The sequence below is a fragment of the Equus przewalskii genome, chromosome 15 (genome assembly GCF_037783145.1).
Source record: "Equus przewalskii isolate Varuska chromosome 15, EquPr2, whole genome shotgun sequence".
In the NCBI taxonomy this organism is placed as follows: Eukaryota; Metazoa; Chordata; class Mammalia; order Perissodactyla; family Equidae; genus Equus; species Equus przewalskii.
In genome coordinates, this window is record NC_091845.1 from 54,069,706 (window position 1) to 54,093,154 (window position 23,449).

A 23,449-nucleotide genomic window follows, 5' to 3' on the forward strand; every position below is an offset into this window, starting at 1 on the left:
ATGACCATTCAGCTATATTTGTGTCAGTTATCATTTTATTGCCTCTTAGCTCCAAATGCACCCTTCAATATATGTTCTGTGATAAGAGAATTCCTTTAAGTATTTCTCCTTTAAAGTAGTATGATATTAAGTTTTCTCAGCAGAGGGTGCTGGAGGAACACTGCAGAAGAGGCTCCCCAATCATTTCAGGTGTAGGCTGGGGTTGGTGGTATGGGTGTGAGGACATATGGGGGGGCTAACCTCAGCCATGGGCCCGGAACACAGTCCTTCCGTGACTTTGTAGCCTTGATCTAGTAATGACCTTTCTGCAGACCTCTTGACATAGTAACTAGAAGCCCCATACACACTCAGAAAGCCTCCTGTGGCCCAGTGTTTCGTTGATTCGAATCCTGGGTGTGGACATGGCACTGCTCATCAAACCATGCTGAGGCGGCGTCCCACGTGCGACAACTAGAAGAACCCACAACGAAGAATATACAACTACGTACTGGGGGGCTTTGGGGAGGGGAAAAAAAAAAAAGAAAGCCTCCTGTCCCCTGCTGTTACCCAGACTCCCACTGCACACCATGCTACAGGTCACCAGCAACCCACCCCGAACACACCTACACTCCAGAGGGTAGTCTATTGCTTGTCTGGCAGCTCCAAACCAGCTCTAGCCTCGCCAAACCATCAAACTTCTCTGCTGCTGGTGGGTTGAACCACACCCTCTCCAAAGAGATCTGAATCCTTTCCAAGTTTGTCCTTCCTTGGGTACTCTCCATCAGCCCTACGGTATCATACAGAGGTTCCTTCTATCTTAGTCACTCTTCTGTCATAGTAAAATTCCCCTTATTTAACCTACTGTGATTGATTGGACCCAGACTGCTACAATCTATTACAAAAAAAAATCAATATATATTTATAACCACTAAATACAGTTCATACCCTGAAATTTCCTCAGACTCTAAATTAGGCAACTGTATGGCCTGAGAATGAGAAAAGAATATATATTGTGAATCAAACATATTCCTCAGTATTTAATAATATACAAAAAATTTTGCTAGCCTATGTTGGACACAAGTTATAATTCAGTCCTGCTCCAACTGGAGAGATAAGACACAAAAGCGAGAACTATAGTCAAAGCACAATATGACAGAGACCATATGGCGAATATAGACAATGAGTGCCAAAAGGTCCTTATAAATCCTGAATGCCCTTGGTAACAGAAATACAAATTAAGAGGCTGGTATAATAGACTAAGTGAGTGTTGAGGTCCAAATTTATAGCAGGACTATAGATAGAAAGGAGACGTTATGTTCAAGGCCCAAATCACTATTTTTTGGTGAGCTACTGGAACTAGAGAGAAATAGAGAAAAAGAAGCTGAGGAGAACTTCTAGTTTCCTAGCTTGAGGTACTAGCCATCAGTGGGGAGAAGAAAGGCCAACAGGTGGTGAGTGTGGATGGGTGGTTTTTGAACTCAAGTCTTTGACATGATGATATTGCAATGCTTGAATTAGAATTCTTCAACAACGATAGAACTAAATTCAACAAGAGAAAGAATGCCGGGGAATTCTCAAATATTTGGAAATCAAACAACACACTTCCAAAGACTCATGGGTCAAAGAAGAAATCATGAATTAGAAAAAATCTTTACACGACAATGAAAACATATCAAAATATATAAAATACAGCTAAAGCAATGATTACAGTATAGCGTTAAATCTCATTAGAAAAGTAGAAATCGCTAAAATAACTTAAGCTTCAACCTCAAGAAGCTAGAAAAGAGCAAACCAAATACAAAGTAGAATAAAATAATAAAGATCAAGAAATCAGGGGTGGCCCCATGGCCGAGTGGTTAAGTTCACATGCTCCGCTTCAGGGGCCCCAGGGTTTCGCCAGTTTGGATCCTGGGCATGGACATGGCACCGCTTGTCAGGCCACATTGAGGCAGCATCCCACACGCCACAACTAGAAGGACCTGCAATTAAGATATACAACTATGTACTGGGGGGGATCTGGGGAGATAAAGCAGGAAAAAAAAAAAAAAAAAGAAATCAATGAAATAGAAAACAAATATAGAGAAAAATCAATGAAAGAAAAATTGGATAAACTTTGGCTAGACTGACCAAGAAAAAAGAGAAGATGCAAATGACCAATATTAGGAATAAGAAAGGTGACATCACTACAGATGTACAGAAATTAAAAGAATTAGAAGAGAGTATTATAAACAATTTGTGCCACCAATTTAGATCATTTAGATGAAATGGAAAAATTTCAGAAAAGATGTACTTTACCCAACCACTCATGAAGAAACAAAATCAGAGGAGAACTATGTCAATAAAAATTGAATTAGTAATTAAAAATCTTCCCAGGGTACTGGTGAAAAGTACCCAACAGTTAAGGGAGAAACAATGCCAATCTTTTCAGAAAACAGAGGAGGAGGAAGAAACACTCTCCTAGCTTATTTTAGGAGCCTGGTATAACCCTGATACCATACCTAGACAAAGACACCACAAGAAAAGAAAACTATAGGTCAATAACCTTCATGGATATAGATGCAAAAATTCTTAACAAAATATAAGCAATACAAACCAGCAATGTATAAAGAACAGATTATACACCATGAACACATAGAACTTATTCCATGAATTCAAAGCTGTTTTAACATCTGAAAGTAAATTAATGTAGTGGTTCCCAACTGAGGGTGATTTTGCACCCCAAAGGGACATTTGGCAATGCCTGGAGACATTTTCGGTTGTCACAACTGGGGAATAGGGAAAGTGTTCTCCTAGCATCTAGTGTATAGAAGCAAGGGATGCTGCTAAAACATTTTACAATACACAAAACATCACCCACAACAAGGAATTGCCTGGCCCAAAATGTCAACAGTACCTAGGTAGAGAAACTCTGAATTAATGTAATAAAGGACAAAGCCATATGATCATCTCAATAGACACAAAAAGAGCATTTGACAAAATCTACTACACATTCAAGATGTTAAAACTCTCAAACTGAAAACAGAAAACTTCCTTAAGCTATGATAAAGGGCATCTACAAAAACCCTACAACTAACATGCTTTCCCCTTAAGATCAGGAAAGAAAGGATGTCCATTCTCATTGCTTCTACTGAATACTGTTAGAGGTTCTAGCCAGTGCAATCAGGCAAGAAAAAAATTTAAAAGTATACAGATTGCAAAGGAAGAAGCAAATCTGTTTATTTTCAGATAACATGATCTTGTAAAATGCCAAGGAATCTTAAAAAAAAAATTTAACATGCAAGTTCAGCAAGGTCACAGGATACATGATCAATACATAAAAATCTATGGGTGCCAGCACCATGGCTGAGTGGTTAAGTTTGTGCGCTCTGCTTCAGAGGCCCAGGATTTTGCCAGTTCGAATCCTGGGCGTGGACACGGCACTGCTCATCAAGCCATGCTAAGGTGGCATCCCACATGCCACAACTAGAAGGACCCACAACTACATACCAGGGGGCTTTGGGGAGAAAAAGGAAAAATAAAATCTTAAAAAAAACACCAATCTACAGTACTTCCCAACTGTAAAATGTACTATGAAGCTACATTAATCAAGACAGTGTGCCAATGGTGTAAGAATAGACATATAGATCAATGGACCAGAAGACAGTCGTCCAGAAATAAACCCGTAACTTACGGTCAATTAATTTTCAACAAAGATATCAATTCAGCGGGAAAGGATTGTCTTTTCTACAAATAATGCCTGAACAACAACTGAATACCCATGTGTCCAAAAAAGGGGAGTGGGAGGCTTAGACCCTTACCTCATATCATATTAAAAAATCCACTCTAAATGGATCATAGACAAATGTAATAGCTAAATTATAAAACTTCATGAGTAAAACAGATAGGAGAACATATTTGTGGCCTTGAGTTAGGTAACAGTTTCTTAGATATGACACCAAAAGTACAATCCATAAAAGGAAAAAAAATAACAAATCAGACTTCATCAAAATTTTAAACTTTTGTTCTTCAAAGGATTATTAAGAAATTGAAAAGAGAAGCCAGACTGGGAGAAAATATATGCAAAACACATATCCAACAAAGGACCTATATCCAGAACAAAAAAAGGAAATCTTACTACTCCATTACAAGACAGACCACTTTCCCTCCTAATAATGAATTAAAGATTTTAGTAAATATTCACCAAAGAAGAGAATATGAATGGCCAATAAGCTCATGAAAAAAGATGTTCAACATCATTAGTGATTAGGGAAATGCAAATTAAAATCACAATGAGATATTACTAGACTATCCCCCTAGAATGGCTTTAATCAGAAACTTATGAAACCAATGTTTTCAAGAGTGTGGAAAAACTGGAACCCTCATATAATGCTGGTTAGAATGAAAAATTTGGAAACAAACTTTCGGAAAACAGTTTGGTAGCTTTTTTTTTTTTTTTTTTTTTAATGTTATGATAGATTACAACCTTGTGAGATTTCAGTTGTACATTTTTGTTAGTCATGTTGTGGGTACACCACTTCCCCCTCTGTGCCCTCCTCCCACCCCCCCTTTTCCCTGGTAACCACCGATCAGATCTCCATATCAATATACTAAATTCCACCTATGAGTGGAGTCATATAGAGTTCGTCTTTGTCTGACTGGCTTATTTCGCTTAACATAATACCCTCGAGGTCCATCCACGTTGTTGTGAATGGGCCAATTTTGTCTTTTTTTATGGCTGAGTAGTATTCCATTGTGTATATATACCACATCTTCTTTATCCAATCATCAGTTTCTGGGCATGTAGGCTGGTTCCACGTCTTGGCTATTGTAAATAATGCTGCGATGAACATAGGGGTGCAACGGACTCTTGAGATTTCTGATTTCAGGTTCCTAGGATAGATACCCAGTAATGGGATGGCTGGGTCATAGGGTATTTCTATTTTTAACTTTTTGAGAAATCTCCATACTGTTTTCCATAGTGGTTGTACCAGTTTGCATTCCCACCAACAGTGTATGAGGGTTCCTTTTTCTCCACAACCTCTCCAACATTTGTCACTCTTGGTTTTGGATGTTTTTGCCAATCTAACGGGTGTAAGGTGATATCTTAGTGTAGTTGTGATTTGCATTTCCCTGATGATTAGCGATGATGAACATCTTTTCATGTGTCTATTGGCCATATTCATATCTTCTTTTGAGAAATGTCTGTTCATGTCCTCTGCCCATTTTTTGATCGGGTTGTTTGTTTTTTTGCTGTTAAGCCGTGTGAGTTCTTTGTATATTATGGAGATTAACCCTTTGTCGGATAAGTGGCTTGTGAATATTTTTTCCCAATTAGTGAGCTGTTTTTTTGTTTCAATCCTGTTTTCCCTTGCCTTGAAGAAGCTCTTTAGTCTGATGAAGTCCCATTTGTTTATTCTTTCTATTGTTTCCCTCAACTGAGGAGTTACAGTGTCCGAAAAGATTCTTTTGAAACTGATGTCAAAGAGTGTACTGCCTATATTCTCTTCCAAAAGACTTATTGTCTCAGGCCTAATCTTTAGGTCTTTGATCCATTTTGAGTTTATTTTGGTGTGTGGTGAAAAAGAATGGTCAATTTTCAATCTTTTGCATGTGGCTGTCCAGTTTTCCCAGCACCATTTGTTGAAGAGACTTTCTTTTCTCCATTGTAGGCCCTCTGCTCCTTTGTCGAAGATTAGCTGTCCATAGATGTGTGGTTTTATCTCTGGGCTTTCAATTCTGTTCCATTGATCTGTGGACCTGTTTTTGTACCAGTACCATGCTGTTTTGATCACTGTAGCTTTGTAGTATGTTTTGAAATCTGGGATTGTGATTCCGCCGGCTTTGTTTTTCTTGCTCAGGATTGCTTTAGCAATTCGCGGTCTTTTGTTGCCCCATATGAATTTTCGGATTGTTTGTTCAATATCTGTGAAGAATGTTCTTGGGATTCTGATTGGGATAGCATTGAATCTGTATATTGCTTTAGGCAGTATGGACATTTTAACTATGTTTATTCTTCCAATCCATGTGCAAGGAATGTCTTTCCATCTCTTTATGTCATCGTCAATTTCTTTCAAGAAAGTCTTGTAGTTTTCATTGTATAGATCCTTCACTTCCTTGGTTAAGTTTATCCCAAGGTATTTTATTCTTTTCGTTGTGATTGTGAATGGGATTGAGTTCTTGAGTTCTTTTTCTGTTAGTTCATTGTTAGTGTATAGAAATGCTACTGATTTATGCACGTTAATTTTATACCCTGCTACTTTGCTGTAGTTGTTGTTGATTATCAGTTTGGTAGCTTTTTAAGGAGTTATACCAAATACACAACCCAGGAATTCTATTCCTGGCTATTTACTACCTAGAAAAAATGAAAACATATGTCCACGCAAACACCTGTACCTAATATTCATAGCAGCATTACTCATAATAACCAAAATCTGGAAATCCAAATGTCTACCAACTGATACACAGTTAAACAAAATGTGGTATATATCCACACAGTGGAATCTTACTCAACAATAAAAAGAAGTAAACTACTGACACACGCCACAACATGAATAAACCACTAAAACATGGTAAGCAAAAGAAGATAAACACAAAAGAATATATATTATATGATGTTATTTACATGAAATTTCTAGAAATAGAAAGCATATGAGTGGTTGCCTGGGTCTAGAGATGGGTAGACAAGTGGGGCTTGACTGCAAACAGAAGCGAAAGAACTTTTGGGAGCGATGGAAATGATCTAAAATTGAATTGCCATGATGGTTACAGAAATTTACAAATTTACTAAAACTCATAAAACTTAAAATAGGTGAATTCTATTGTACATAAATTATACCTAAGTAAAGCTGTTTTAAAAAGAAAAAAGAGGAAAACCAAAAAATAAAAAAAAGATTAACCTGTCAGGAAGGCAACTCCTTTCTAAGAGATCCTACAAAATGGGATGGCTTACTAGAAAAGGGAAAGGTAAAGACAAGCATCTTTAGAATTAACCAGCTGCCAGGCAGGGTAGAGAGATCTCTTGCCTTCTTCTTTACTCAAGCAAAGATACATTAAATAAAACAGGCAGGATACAGAATTGTACTTAGCAAACAATTACCAACTATGCATAGGAGGAAATAGTAACATGTGTGGGAAAATGAATACAGATAGAAAATATATCAAAATGTCTAGTTAAAGGTGCTAGAACTACGAGTAATTTTTTTGTATTTACTCAATTTTCTGTAATTTAACTCTAATTTTGTTTTTTAAAGATTTTATTTTTTTCCTTTTTCTCCCCAAAGCCCCCCGGTACATAGTTGTATATTCTTCGTTGTGGGTCCTTCTAATTGTGGCATGTGGGATGCTGCCTCAGCGTGTCTGATGAGCAGTGCCACGTCCGCGCCCAGGATTCGAACCAATGAAACACTGGGCCGCCTGCAGAGGAGCACGTGAACTTAACCACTCGGCCACAGGGCCAGGCCCTAATTATAATACTTTTGCAACAAAAATTAGTAAGCATGATCAAAGACCCAATAAAAGTTTTAGAACAAAAAAGTCCTATAGGCTGGCAGTTAGAAAATGCTAGTTTAGATTTTACCTAGTGGGCAACAAAAAGAATCTTAAAAGGTGAGCCTTCATTTCACTTTCATTATAACCTTTCTTCAAAGCAAGAATAAGCTGGTACCTATCCACAAAAAACACTGGACAGATCAAACTTGGTATGGCCATGAGTCACACCTGTGTATCTCACAAGCCTTTCTGCTCCAGCTTTGTAATTGTCCTTAATTTGGTTATATTTGTTTAGTAGCTTACTACTGCTTAATGAGTACAAAGCACAGAAGGTTTACTACTACCTAATTAATAGGACAAAGGAAAAGTTTAGTTTAGCTCAGATCTTCCTATTCTGAGGGAATATGGTAAAGGCCTGGGTAGGAAAGATGACACTTGTTCTGACAGAATTAAAATCATTTCTTTCTCCTTTGCTAAGTTTGTCCCTAAACTTAACCTAAAGGTAGAATTAGTTACAATGGAGTTATATGATGTTTGAACAATGGGTCAAACCATACACAAAAAAAGCATAGCAAATTAGAATTGAAACTTTAAACCCTAAAATAGATAATCTGAATAGGCCATTTTTATCAAAGAAATTGAATCAATAATTAATAACTTCCAAAACAGAAAACACCAGGCCCAGATGGTTTCACTGGTGAATTCTGCCAAACATTCAAATTCTCAACAAAATATTAGCAAACTGAATCCAATAATGAATACAAAGACTTACACACCACGACTAGGTGGAATATAACCAGGTATTCAAGGGTGGTTCAACATTTGAAAAACAATGTAATCCAACACATCAAAAAGTTAAAGGAAAAAGATCATATAATTTTATCAATAGATGCAGAAAAAGCATTTGAGAAAATCCAACACCCAGTCAAGATAAAATCTCTAAGCAAAGCAGCAACAGAGGGGAACTACCTCAACTTGATAAAGAATACCTACAAAAAGTCTACAGCTAACATCATACTTAACGGTGAGAAAATAAAGCTTTCCCACTAAGATCAGGAACAAGGCAAGGATGTCCCCTCTCAATACTCCTTTTCAACATTGAACTGGAAGTACTAGCTGATGCAATAATAAAAGAAAAAGAAACAGTATACGGATTGGGAAGAGAAGGTTGTTTTTGTTTGCAGATGACGTGACAGTCTATGTAGAAAATCCCAAAGAATTAAAAAAAAAAAACTACTGGAACTAATGGCTGATAATAAGCAATGCTGTAGGATACAAAATTCAACTGAGTCCCTATATACTAGCAAAAAACAATTGGAATTTAAAATAAAATATACAGTACCATTTAGAACACAATGCCTATTACCACAGCAATACATACATACATAGGTATAAATCTAACAGAGTATGTATAGAATTCATATGTGGAAAACTACCAAACTCTGTTAAAAGAAATTAAAAAAAAAGCTGAATAAACGGAGAGATAGTCCATGTTTATGACAGGAAGACTAAATATTGTTAAGATGTCAGTTCTTCCCAACTTGAAAAAAAAATCTATAGGAGGCAATCTGATAAGCACTGTTCCAAGTACTATCTCATCTGCATTAGCTTTGTTTTTGGTGAACAGTAACAACAGAAGTAACAACAAACATGTTCTCATCACCTTCTGTGTTCCCACAATGTTCTATAACTTGATATAAATTTATTTTATTTACATATATATTTATGTAAATATATAAACTTGTTTAAATCATATGAGGTAGGTACTATTATTACTTCCATTTTACAGTTGACGAAATAGACATAGAGTGGTTTAAACAACCCACAAGGACAGAGCTGGAATTCAAAGAGGAAAACAAACCATGGCAGTTTGGCTCCAAAGACTGTACTCTTAACCACTCGATTCTGACGAAAAAAGGTAGAATCTCTATAGAACATGAATCCAAAAGCGTATTTAAAAATGTCCATCGACAGTGCTTTGAAAATAATGCTGCGACCCAGAGTACTTAATCTTTTTTTTTTTTTTTTTTTGAGGAAGATTAGCCCTGAGCTAACTGCTGCCGATCCTCCTCTTTTTGCCAAGGAAAGACTGGCCCTGAGCTAACATCCGTGCCCATCTTCCTCTACTTTATATATGCGATGCCTACCACTGCCTGGCTTTTGCCAAGCGATGCCATGTCCACACCTGGGATCCGAACTGGTGAACCCTGGGTTGCTGGGAAGCAGAACGTGCAAACTTAACTGTTGTGCCACGGGGCCGGCCCCATACTTAATCTTTTAAATTTTAAAAATATATATCTTTTAAAAGAGGTTAAACAGTTGGTTTAACAACTAAACGAAAGAGATTAAGCAGTGTCTTAAAAATAAACACCAGATGAGGAATCAGTAGACAACTTAATTTACATTTTAGAGATTACACAGGATAAAGTGTTTTCAAGTTCATAACTTCACTTTGCTAACAACTTTTCAGAGTAGTTAGAACTGTTATTATTTTTATTTTCAATTGGTAATGATCCAACTTTAAATAAATGTTAATTATCTATTACAACTCTGTAGCCAAAACATTTTTTATATTTTATTTATAAGAAAACTGAATGAGATAAGAAGCATCAAACACCTTGCCATGAGTCAGAAAATAACTTTTTTTATGCCAGAACTCAAACCCAAGTATTCTGATTTCAAATACTAGAGCTGCTTCCACTTTAAACCTAGTTTATGTTAAATGTCTTGCTTTAAAAAACAGAACACATGAAAAACTCACTACATAATCTCTCAGTCCTTAGTGAGGATGCTTTATCATTCTGTCACTCTACAATCCTTAAAAGCATTATGACATCCATAATTTCTCCTACTAGGTCATCAGCTTCATTTAACCCTATATGATCAAACATATAAAACAGCACCTGATCCATACTGTATTCTACAAAACTATCTGTTGAGCTAATAAAAAAAATTATGTCACAAAGAAAAATAATGTTGTAATGGACAAGTTGACCCCAAAATTCATATGGAAATGCAAAGGACCCCAAATAGGCAAACAAAATAATAGTAAAAATAAAAAATAGTCTAAAAGCTAGTAAAAGCTAGTATTACTATAACTTTGGTTTGTAATTCCAAATTTTGTCTTCTACATAATTTAAGAGACTAACACATTTAAAAGAATTATTAGTTTATGTTTTTGCACCCATACAATGTATAAAGATGTAATTTAGTAACATCAGCAACCAAAAGGGGTAGGAATGGAGCTTTAAGAAGCAGGTTTTTTGCATATTATTGAAGACGAGCTAGTATAAATTCAAATAAGAGTATTATAATTTTAGGATGTTCAAACGTAACCTCCATGGAAGCCACAAACAAAATAGCTATAGAATATATACAAAGGGAAATGAGAAAGGAATTTATAATATTTCCCAACAAAAAATATCAACTAAAAGATGACAGCAATGAAGGAAATGAGGGACAGAAAAGCTACAAGGCATACAGAAAACAAATAGCAAAATGACAGAAACAAGACCCTCCTTATTAATAATCACTTTAAATATAAACAGATTAAACTTTCTAATCAAAAGACAGATTGGCATAATGGATAAAAACACATGGTTCAACTATATGGTGTCTACAAGACACTCACTTCAGATCTAAAGACACAAATAAAGTGCAAGGATAGAAAAAGACATCCCATGCAAATAGTAACCAAAAGAGAACAAGGGTGACTATACTATTATCAGACAAAACAGACTTTAAATCAAAAAAGGCTAAGACAAAAAAGGACAATATATATTAATAAATGTTTCAGCACAGCAAGTATAACAATTAACATTTACACACTTAATGACAGGCCATCAAATTATATGAAGCAAAAACTGACAGAAACGAAAGGAGAAACAGATAGTTCTACAATAATAATTAGAGACTTCAATATCCCACTCTCAATAACTGATAGAACCAGAGAGAAGATATGCAAAGAAATGGAGGACCACAATAGACCAACTAGCTCTAAGAGACATACAGAACACTCTACCCAACATTACAGCAGCATACACATTTTTCTCAAATGCACATAGGACATTTTCCAGGATACACCATATGTTAGGCTACAAATTAAGTCTCTATTAATAGATTTAAAGATACTATACAAAGTATTTTCTCTGATCACAAGGGAATGAGGTTAGAAATAAAAAACAGAAGTGAAATTAGAAAATACACAAATTTGTGGAAATTAAACAACCAATGTATCAAAGAAGAAATCACAGGAAAATAAGAAAAAATTTAGAGATGAATGAAAATGAAAACATAACATACCAAAACTAAAGGGACAGTGCTAAGGGGGAAATTTACAACTATAAACAAATACATTTAAAAAAAAAAAGCAGATCTCAAATTAACAACCTAACTTTACAACTTAAGAGACTGGAAAAAGAAGAACAAACTGAACCTAAACTAGCAGAAGGAAGGACATAATAAAGAGATAAAACAGAGAATAGAGAAATAATAAAGAAAAATCAATGAAACCCCAACCAAGCAATGAAACCCAAAGAAAAACTTGGTTTTTCTTTTTTGGATTAACAAAAGCAACAAACCTTTAGCTGGTTGGCCTAAGAAAAAAAGAGAGAAGATTCAAATTACTAAATGAGAAATGAAAACGGGAACATTCCTACTAATTCAGCAGAAATTAGGATTATAGAGAGTACTATGAATAACTGTATTGCCAACAAATTGGGTTACCCACATGAAAAGGACAAATTCCTATAAATATATAAAACCTATCAATACTAAATCACACAGAAATAGAAAATCTGAATAGACCTAGGAATAGTAAGCAGATTGGATTGGTAATCAAAAAATCTCCCAACAAAGAAAAGTCCTAGACCTGACGGCTTCACTGGTAAATTATACAAAACATTAAAAGAACTAACACTAATCCTTCTCAAACTATTCTAAAAAACTGACGAGGACGTAAGACTTCCTAACTCATTCTATGAAGCCAGCATTAACCTGATACCAAAGCCAGACAAAAATGCTACAAAAAAACCTACTGAGCAATATCACCTACAAACACTGATGCAGAAATTCTCAACAAAATACTAGCAAACAGAATTCAGCAGCATATTAAAAGGAGAGGAAGGAAAACAGCTAAGAGAAAGAAAAAGAAAGGGTCATAAAGAAAGTGATGTACAAGTTAGGAAGAAGATCCAAGGAAAATGAAACAGTGAAACAAACTAATATTTAAAACTAACCAAAGACAACTTTCCAGGAATAAAAAATAATCAATCTACATGTTGAAAGGGGCCATCATTACCAGAAGGGTTAACTTTGGGACATATTCTAAGAAATTTATTAGACTTTAATGCTGTAGGAAAAAATCCTCTATTACTTCAGGAAAAAAAGACCAGATTTCTTACGAAAAACATAAAATTAGGCCCTTGCAGGACAATTGGTCCATGCCCAAAGGTCCCTGATATTTGGTCCTGTCCAAAACCATCTGGCTTGGACGAAATATGCTCATGGATGTTTTGGATGTCCAAATGTCTTATGGACATTTTGGACAGGACCAAAAGTCAAGAACCTTATGGCGTGGAGCAAATGTTTCACAGATGTTTTGAATAGATCCAAATGTCTGCTAATCAATTAGGTTCTTAACAGTAACAAGCAAAATAAAATGATGGTGGTACAACAATTTGAAAAAATTCAAGCAAAGGACATATGATCTAGAACTTTATATCCAGCCAAACTCTCAAGTATGAGGCTATAAAAAAACGGGTTTAAACATGCAAGAACTTGAGGAATACTGTACTCATGAGCCTTTCCTGTCTACTGCAGGAATACCTGCATCCAACAGAGAAATATCATGTTTAATAAGTATACAAATAATATTAATACACAATATATTATGTACTAATCTATAATATAAAACACACATTACATATTTAATAACATATATGTCAATATATAATATATAATAAAAACCATATATGAAAAACAGCAAACACACTCAATGGTGAAAGATTTTCCTCTAAGATTAGGAACAAGACAAGAATGCCCACTTTCTCCACTTCTATTCATCATAGTACTTGAAGTTCTATCCAGAGCAATTAGGCAAGAAAAAATATAAAAGGCATCCAAATTGGAAAGGAAGAAGTAAAACTATCACTGTTTGCAAGTAATATGACCTTATATGGAGAAAACACTAGATTCCACACACACATAAAATATTAAGAGCTGGGCCAGGCTGGTGGCATAGTGGTTAAGTTCACACGCTTCGCTTTGGTAGCCCAGGGTTCGCCAGTTTGGATCCTGGGCATGGACCCACACACCAGTCATCAAGCCATGCTGTGGCAGCATCTCACACACAAAATAGAGGAAGATTGGCAACAGATGTTAGCTCAAGGCCAATCTTCCCCACCAAAAAAAAAAAAAAAAGTTAGAGCCAATAAATGAACTCAGCTAAGTAAAAGGATACAAAGTCAACACACAAAAATCAGCTGCATTTCTATAAACTAATAATGAACAATCTGAAAAGGAAATTACCAAAAGATCCCAAGTAATAGTAGTATCAAAAAGAATAAAATACTTATGGATTAACTAATGAAGTAAAAGACCTGTACAATGAAAACTATAAAACATCACTGAAAGAAATTAAAGAAGACATAAATAAATAGAAACACATCCCATGTTCATTCATGGATTAGAAGACAGTATTGCTAAGATGACAATACCCAAAGTAATCTACAGAGTCAAAGCAATCTGTATCAAAATCCCAGTGTTGTTTTTTGCAGAAGTAAAAACAACCCATCCTAAAATTCAAATGGAATCTCAAGGGACCCCTAATAACCAAAAGGATCTTGAAAAAGAAAAACAAAACTGAAGGACACACAGTTCCTGATTTTAAACTTACTACAAATGTATAAAGACATACTTACAGATAGACCAAAGGAACATAATAGAACCCCCAGAAATAAACTTTTGTATATATGGTCAAATGCTTTTTGACCAGGGTGCCAAGACCATTCAATGGGGAAAGGACAGTCTTTTCAACAACTGGTACTGGAAAACTTGGATATCCATGTGCAAAATAATGAAGTTGGACCCTTCCCTAATGCCTTATACAAAAAGACCTAAATATCTCAGAAGAAACAGGGCAAAAGCTTCATGATATTAGATTTGGCAATGATTTCTTGACTATGACACCAAAGGCACAGCAATAAATGAAAAAATAAACAAATTTGACTTCATGAAAAATTAAAAATTTTGTGCATCAAAAGACAGTATCAGCAGTAAAAAAAAAGCAATGCACAGAATGGGGAAAAATTTGCAAATTATGTATCTTCAAAGGATTATATAGAAGATTATTATACATTACAGAGGATTATATAAAGGATTATCATCTATTACATAGAGAACTCCTAAAACTCATCAACAAAAAACAACCAGATTCAAAAATGGGGAAAGGACTTACATAAACATTTCTCCAAAGATATACAAATGGCCATTAACCACATGAAAAGATGCTCAACATCACAGATCGTTAGGGAAATGCAAATTAAAACTACAAGAGATACCACTTCACAACCATTAAGAAAGCTACTATCCAAAAAAAAAAACAATAACAAGTATTGGTGAGGACATAGAGAAACTGGAACCCTTGTGTACTGTTGATGTGAATGTAAAATGGTACAGCAGCTATGGAAAAACGTATGGTGGTTCCTCAAAGAACTGAAAATGGAATTACCACACAATCTGGCAATTTCACTTTTGGGTATATACACAAAAGAATTAAAAGCAGGGTCTCGAAGAGATATTTGTACATCTATGTGCACAGCAACATTATTCACAACAGCTAAAACATGAAAGCAACCCAGTGTCCATCAAAGGATGAATGGATAAACAAAATATGGTATATAAATATCAAAGAATATTATTCAGCCTTAAAAAGGAAGGAAATTCTGACATATGTTACAATATGGATGAACCTTGAGAACTTTATATCAAGTGAATAAGCCAGTCACAAAAAGATAAAAACTATATAATTCCACTCACATGAGATACTTAGAGTACTCAAAATCACAGAGACAGAAAGTAGAATGGTGGTTGCCAGGGGCTGGGGCAGGGAAGAATGGGGAGTTATTGTGTAATGGGTAGAACTGAACTCTACACTTACAAATGGTTAAAGACGGTTAATTTTATGTTATGTATATTTTACAACAATTAAAAAAAACTCATATGAGACACCACTTCACACCAGTAGGCAACAGAAAAGTAACAACAAAAACAGAAAAAAACAAGTATTGGTGAGGATTTAGAGAAATCAAAACCCTCATACACTGCTGGTGGGAATGTAAAATGGTGCAAACACTGTGGGAAAAGAGTCTGGCAGTTCCTCAAAAAGGTTAATCACAGAGTTACCACGTGAACCAATAATTCCATTCTTAGGTATATACTAAAGAGAAATGAAAACATATGTAAACACCAAAACTTGTACACAAATGTGAGTAGCATTATTCATAATAGCTAATACACAAAAACAACTCAAATGTCCATCAACTGATGAAGGATTAAAAAATATGACATATCCATACAATGGATTATTCGGCCATAAAACGGAATGAAGTATTGATACATGTCAAAGACATGAATGATTATGTAAAGCTAAAGAAATCATACATAAAAATTCATATATTTTATGTGGGATCTTACGTGGGTTTTATTTATATGAAATGTCCAGAATAGGTAAGTCTACAGAGACAGAAATTAAATCAATGGAGGGAGGGTGGGAATTGGGAGGTACAGGATTTCTTTAGGGAGAAATGTCTGTAAATAATAGAAGATACTTGTGCTTGCTTTGGCAGCACATATACTAAAAATAGAAGATACTAAAAACAATTGAATTGTACACTTTAAAAAGGTTAAAGTGGTGAATTTTATTTCACGTGAATTTTATCTCAATTTTTAAAGGTTAAATTTTAAAAAATGTTAAAAGGTAATTAAGGTGCCAGCTAACACACTCCTGCAATGGTTCAGATTCATATGTTAGAAGAAAATAAAGAATACAAAACTATAGACAAGACCACTTTTGTGTTTCTTAAAAAGCATAAAGACAAATACAGATTAAAAATAAATAGAGGATGGGGCCGGCCCAGTTGCACAGGTCTTAAATTCGTGCACTCTGCCTCAGTGGCCTGGGGTTTGCTGGTTCAGATCCCAGGTGCGGATCTACATACTGCTTATCAAGCCATGCTGTGGCAGGTGTCCCATGTATAAAACAGAGGAAGATGGGCACAGATGTTAGTCAGGGCCAGTCTTCCTCAGCAAAAAGAGGAGGATTGGCAAGGGATAGTAGCTCAGGGCTAATCTTCCTCAAAAATAAATAAATAAATAAAAATAAAAAATAAAATAAAAATAAACAAATAGATGACAAAAAATATACCACGCTAACACTAATCAAAAGAAAGCAGTAGTTATATTAATTTCAGACAGAGCAGACTTCAAAGCAATGAAAGGTATCAGGGATAAAGAAAGGCATTACATAATGATAAACAGATTAATTCTCCAAGAAGACATAATTCTTAAAGTATATGTGCCTAACAACAGAGTGCCAAACTATCTAAGGAAAAAACTGATAGAACTGTGAGGAGAATTGGAAGAATCCACTATCACAATTGGAAACTTCAAAACCCCTCTCTCAGAAATGGACAGATCCAGCAGACAGAAAATCAGTAAGGATGTAGTTGAACTCAACAACATCATCAATCAGGTGGATATAATGGACATCTATAGACTGCTTCATCTAAGAATAGCAGAATACACCTTGTTCTCAAGATCACAGGGAACAGTCCCAAGATAAATCATATTCTGGGCCACAAAACACACCTTAACAAACTTAAAAGAACAGAAATCACATAATGTGTGTTTTCAGCCCACAATGGAATTAATCTAAAAATCAGTAACAGAAAGATAACTTGGAAAATCTCAAAATACATGGAGATTAAACAACATAATTCTAAGTAACACATGGGTCAAAGAAGAAAGCACAAGAGAAATTTAAAATACTGTTAACTAAGTAAAAATGAAAACACAACTTTTCAAAATTTGTAGGATACAGAGAAAGCAGTGCTTATAGGGAAATTCATAGCACTAAATGCATATAGCAGAAAAGAAAGATCCAGAAAAAGAAGGGCAATTTAAATCCAAAGGAAGTAGGAAAAAAGAAATATGAACTACAGCAGAAATCAATGAAACTGAAACAAGAAATCAACAGAGAAAAATCAATGAAACCAAAAATTGGTTCTTTGAAAGATCAACAAAATCAATAAGCCTCTAAACAGGCTAAGAAAAAGAGGACACAAATTAGAAATATTAGAAATGAAAGAAGGGACATTACTACAAATCCCATGGGCATTAATTAAAAGGGTAATAAAGAGATACTATAAACAATTCTATGCCCACAAATTTGATAACCTAAATGAAATGGACCAATTCCTTGAAAGACAAAATCTGCCAAAATTCACATGTAAAGAAATAGACAATCTGAATAAGCCTGTATTTATTAAAGAGATTGAAGTAATAATAACTTCCAAAGCAGAAAGCACCAGTTCAAGTTCACTGGTGACTTCTACCAAACATTTAAGGAAGAAATTATACCAATTCTCTACAATCTCTTTAAGAAAATAAAAGCAAAGGGAATACTTCCTAACTCATTCTATAGGGCCAGAATTATCCTAATACCAAAACCAAACAAGACATAAGAAAACTACAGATCAATAATCTCTTATAAACACAGATGCAAAACTCAACAAAATATTAGCAAATCAAATCCAACAATGTATTATAGAAATTATATATCACAACCAAGTAAGATTTATCGCAGGTACGAAAGGCTGGTTCAACATTTGAAAATTAATTAACATAATTCATCACATCAAAAGGTCAATGGGAAAAGATCACGTAACTGTATGAATAGACGCAGAAAAAGGATTTGACGAAATTCAACATCGATTCACGATACAATCTCCTAGCAAACTGGAAATATAGCAGAACTTCCTTAACTTGATAAATAATATCTACAAAAAATCTACAGCTAACACCATACTTAATGGTGAGAAACCTAAAGCCTTCCCACTAAGATCAGGAACAAGGCAAGCCTGTCCCCTATCAACACTGTACTGGAAGTACTAGCTAATGCAATAAGACAAGAAAAGGAAATAAAAGGTATATAGATTGGGAGGAGAAAACTTGGCAACAGCAAAATAATGCCAGTTTCACAAACAGAATTCAAAATCTCAAGCCACTGAACCACATTTCAACTTTCCAAAGTCTTTCTGATCCCCTTCCTCTCCAAAAAAGAAACAAAAAAAAACCAATACCTTGTTTTTTGGAACTATGACTTATAAAGTAAGGATATTATCATTGCCTGTAAAATAGGTGTAACAAGATTGTTGTCAAAATTATATATATACACGTACATACATATATATATAATAGAGAGAACAGTACCATTTTTAAATGTTATTCATTATTAAATTTATTATGAATAGTAACAGAGAGCTCTGAATGCAACTATAATTGATAAAAGATAAATGAGTACAACCAATAGCATTTTAGGAGAAAGTTCATGCATATTAATAGCAGCAAAACATTAAGTGTTACTTACCCAAAGGTAGTATGTGAACTGAAGTGCAAAAATAGCAATGCCTTCGTTATCAAAGGATCCAGCTACTGACCGAGAAATGTAACCTGGTACAATAGCAATAAAACAAGCAGCTAAAAGTCCTGCTCCTTGGTTCCAAAGTTCTCTGGTAAGCAGAAAAGTAGATATAGATGTAAGGCCGCTAAAAGTTGGTGCAAGGAACACACATACATCTCTTATGTGAACTGTTATGTTCAATGTATTTAAAATCCAATGGATAAGGCCAGCTGTTATCATCAACCCTGGGTAAACCTAGGAAGAAAAACATCGAAAATTTTAATTACATATACAGTGAGGCAGGAAAACATGAACATAAGTTCTTTTCTGTATTATTACATGTTGTTTACTGTAAGTTTGAGAATAAGATCTCAAAACAGTTTGCCTTCCTCACACACTACAAAATTAAATGTTCTTTTGGATTGGATACCAAGAAAAAGCACAGATATGGAGAGATAGATATTTAAATAAAAGATCAGATAGAATGAATGATCAAAATTGAAAATGTTTAACAATGGAAAACCATAGGTAACTTTCTTATTGATCCCATTAACTGTTTTTTCACTATAAAACAGAGTCCTAGTCTAACTTACACTTAAGTTTGGTGTTTTAACATGCTCCAATTTTGCTGATAATTTGTGTATGTATAAGAGAATGAGAAAAGGAGAGAAGATGAAGAAAAGTTATATGCAATATTATTTAAGTGGTATTTATAAATGATTTTTCCCTTTCAAAGCCAAGATTTGGAAAGTAAACAACTCTAGCTAGGAAAAGAAAGACTAGTCATTTGGTGAATTCAAAGATAATATTTTGGAACTCCTGGAAGGTTGAATGTTTTTAAACCACCTAAAGTATTTAAGGATGGAAGGGAAATAATAATCTAGAAGAGGCCAATAAATAGTTGTACTCCTCACCCTCACTCTCTAAAAGTGGAATATGAAAGCTTTATTAAGAGGATTCAAAGAACAGTAAATAGGACATTATTTCTGAGCTATTCATCAGTGATTAAAACATGTATGATAGTCCCCCCTTATCCACAGGGGATATGTTCCAACATCGTGAGTGGATACCTGAAACCTAGGATTGTACTGAACCCCATATAGACTATGTTTTTTCCTATACATACATACCTTTGATAAAGTTTAATTTATAAATCAGGCACACTAAGAGATTAACAATAATAAAACAGAACAATTATAACAACATAATAAAAGTTATTGTAGATCTTAGCAACCTCAGCTACAATGTTTAGCAAATCAGCATACAATTTCTTTTCTTTCCTTATTAAGTCACGAACTTTCACCCTTGTACTTAAAGGAATCTACTTTATGGCTTCTCACTGGCATATCCAAACTGCTAGCATCACTACTCTTGAGCTTTGAGGCCATTTATTAAGCAAAATAAGTGTTACTCAAACACAGGCAGTGCAATACAGCGACAGGTGATCTGATAACTGAATAGGCTACTAAGTGACTAATGGACAGGTAGCGTATACAGTGTGGATATGCTGTACAAAGGAATGATTCACATCCAAGGTGGGACGGAGAAGGACAATGTGAGATTTCATCATGCTATTCAGACCAGGATGCAATTTAAAACTTAGGAATTATTTCTGGAATTTTCCATTTAATATATTCAGACTGCAGTTGACCACAGCCAACTGAAACTGTGAAAAGTGAAATTGTGGATAAGGGGGTCCTACTGTATTTACATTTCCATCCTTAGCTAAATCCTAAAAGATTCTTTTCTTTCTCCATCATTGAAACTATAAAGAATGCTATAAATTTCTTTCCAAGCTGTACTATTTAAAATTGCAAACTCCTCATGGTCTTCAACCTACTCCCTTTCTTTTCCTCCATAGCACTTATCAACATTTCACATACTATTTATTTTACCTTTTTTATTTGTCTATTAACTAAACACTGTCACAAGAATATAAGATCCAAAATAGCAGGAAAAATTTCATCAGCATCCAGGACAATCATTAGCACAAAATGGATGCTAAATACCTTTTGTATTCATGGAAGCAGAATGGAATAAAGGAAGGTGGAAAAAAGTGTGGGAATTATCACTAGTGTTAAAAATTAAAATTTTGTTCTATTTCACATACGATAATACCAGGTCCCAGTGTTGGATTTTGTCAGCCATATTCAAAACAAAAGGATATGACTTTGAAAATACCTCTAAAGGTAAGTCAATACATCCATGACAATATGGCAGACTGAGCTGACTTACAAAGTATAGCCAAAATACACAGAAGTATTGGATCAAAAGACCAAAAAAGCCTAACCAAACAAAAGAAAATCACCCAACAACAAAGGCATTACTTAAGCTCAGAAGACAGGGAACCCTCCAGATGCCAAAAATAAAGGGGAAATTCAAAGTAGGAACTGATGCCATTGGAGCCCAAAAGGGAGGGGAAAAAAAAACCACATCAGGCTTGATATACACCTTAGGGACTTTAGATAGGGGATTATGATTTAACACAGTGATCAGAGAAACGGCCTAATTCCCAGCACAAAACCAGGGCCCGTTTACAAAACTCTGTTGTTGGTAGTGCCATCCAGTCAATTCCGACTCCTGGCTAACCCTGTGGACAGCAGAGTAGAACCCTGCCTAGTCTTTTTGCACCATCCTCTCATCTTCCAGCACTGTATCAGACAATGCTCTGCAGCTATTCGTAGGGTTTTCATTGCCAGTTTTTGGAAGTGGGTCCTTCTTCCTAGTCTGTCTTAGTCTGGAAGTTCCGCTGAAACCTATCCATGGATGACCATGGATGACCCTTCCGCTATTTGAAATCCTAGTGGCACAGCTTTCAGCATCACGGCAACATGCAGCCACCACAATATGACAACTGACAGATGGGTGGTGTGGTTTCCCTGATCAGGAAATGAATCCAGGCTGTGGCGATGACAGTGCTGAACCTTAATCACTAGACCACCAGGGCTAGCTATTTATGAAACTAGACTAGACAAATTCTACCCATTCATCAAGGGAAACAATAAAGAACTCCTGTCTTATTTACAAAGCTTTGAATAGAAACAAATGCAAACGAGAAAGATTATTATAGGGATGGTCTCAAACACCAGGACACCAGAAGCCTCAGAAACAAGCCTCCACTGAGGATGAAGTCAAGATAAAAAGTTATAAACACACTAGCAAACAAACGATAGTCATCAAATATTAATACAATAAGGTATATGACAATATTAGCACCACAAGAAGTGCAGATAACAGCCATCTACCACATTTCTTACTATTCAATATCTTTCTGATTTGCCCTGGAGAGCATCATGACTACTTTCCTTGTATCTTTATCTCTATTTGCATCAAAGATAAGAAGATGCCCAGATTAGAAACAGAACATCTTACTACCACAGAGAACATATTCTTTCCAAACACATAGAGAACATTTATAAAATTTGTCTATATCCTAGACCACAAAAATCCAGTCTCAAATTTCAAAGTATTGACATTATAGAATTTGTTCTCTAACCACAATATATTTGAAATATAAAGCAAAAAAAAGATAACTGGGAAATCCTCTTATGTTTAAACGTAAAATACAATTCTAAATAATCCAGAAATCAGGGGAAATTAAAATACATTGTGACTTGAATGATAATGAAAATACTACATGTGAAAACTTCTGCAGGGGCCAGCCCCATGGCCTTCTGGTTAAGTTCGGCATGCTCTGCTTTGGTGGTCCACGTTTGGTCCCAGGGTGCGGACCTACACCACTTTGCGGCCATGCTGTGGTGGCAATCCGCATACAAAATAAAGGAAGATTGGCACAGATGCTAGCTCAGGTTGAATAAATTAAATAAATAAATAAATAAATAAAACCCAATGCAATGTAGCTAAAACAGTGATTAGTGGGAAATTTATAACTTGAAAATGAAAACAGTGATAACAAAGAAAGGTTGAAAATTATTGGGCAAACTGTATCAGGAAGTCAGAAAAAAACATCCAAATAAACAAGAAAGTGGAAGGAAGGAAATAAATTGAAATTAATACAATAGAAGACAAACATTAAATAGAGGTAATCAACAAAGTCTAAGTTTCTTTGGGTTAAGAAATCTAATAAAACTGATAAACCTCTGACAAAATTGATTGAGAAAAAAAATACTAAGCATAAATGTTTCCCAAATAGGTGTCTGTCTTTCACTTTCTCTTCAATATTCTCCTTACATCCCAAATCCTAAAAATATTTTCCCTTACGTTATCTTATGGATATAATAACTCCTCATAAATTGTTATCAATACTCAATTACCTGGAGTAATTTACAACAGATTTGGGACTTGAAAATTAGGATTATCTAA

The 23,449-nt window shown here is 35.0% G+C and overlaps 1 protein-coding gene across 2 annotated transcripts in view; it reads right to left on the minus strand.

The window, feature by feature from the left end:
• The window catches only part of STT3B (STT3 oligosaccharyltransferase complex catalytic subunit B), a 112,117-nt gene that overhangs the window by 38,160 nt on the left and 50,508 nt on the right, over positions 1-23,449 (minus strand). For both annotated transcript variants that reach the window (XM_070575903.1, XM_070575901.1), the window contains exon 3: positions 19,094-19,381. In XM_070575903.1, the coding sequence (XP_070432004.1) occupies positions 19,094-19,381 (288 nt within the window). The remainder of the gene's footprint in view (positions 1-19,093; positions 19,382-23,449) is intronic.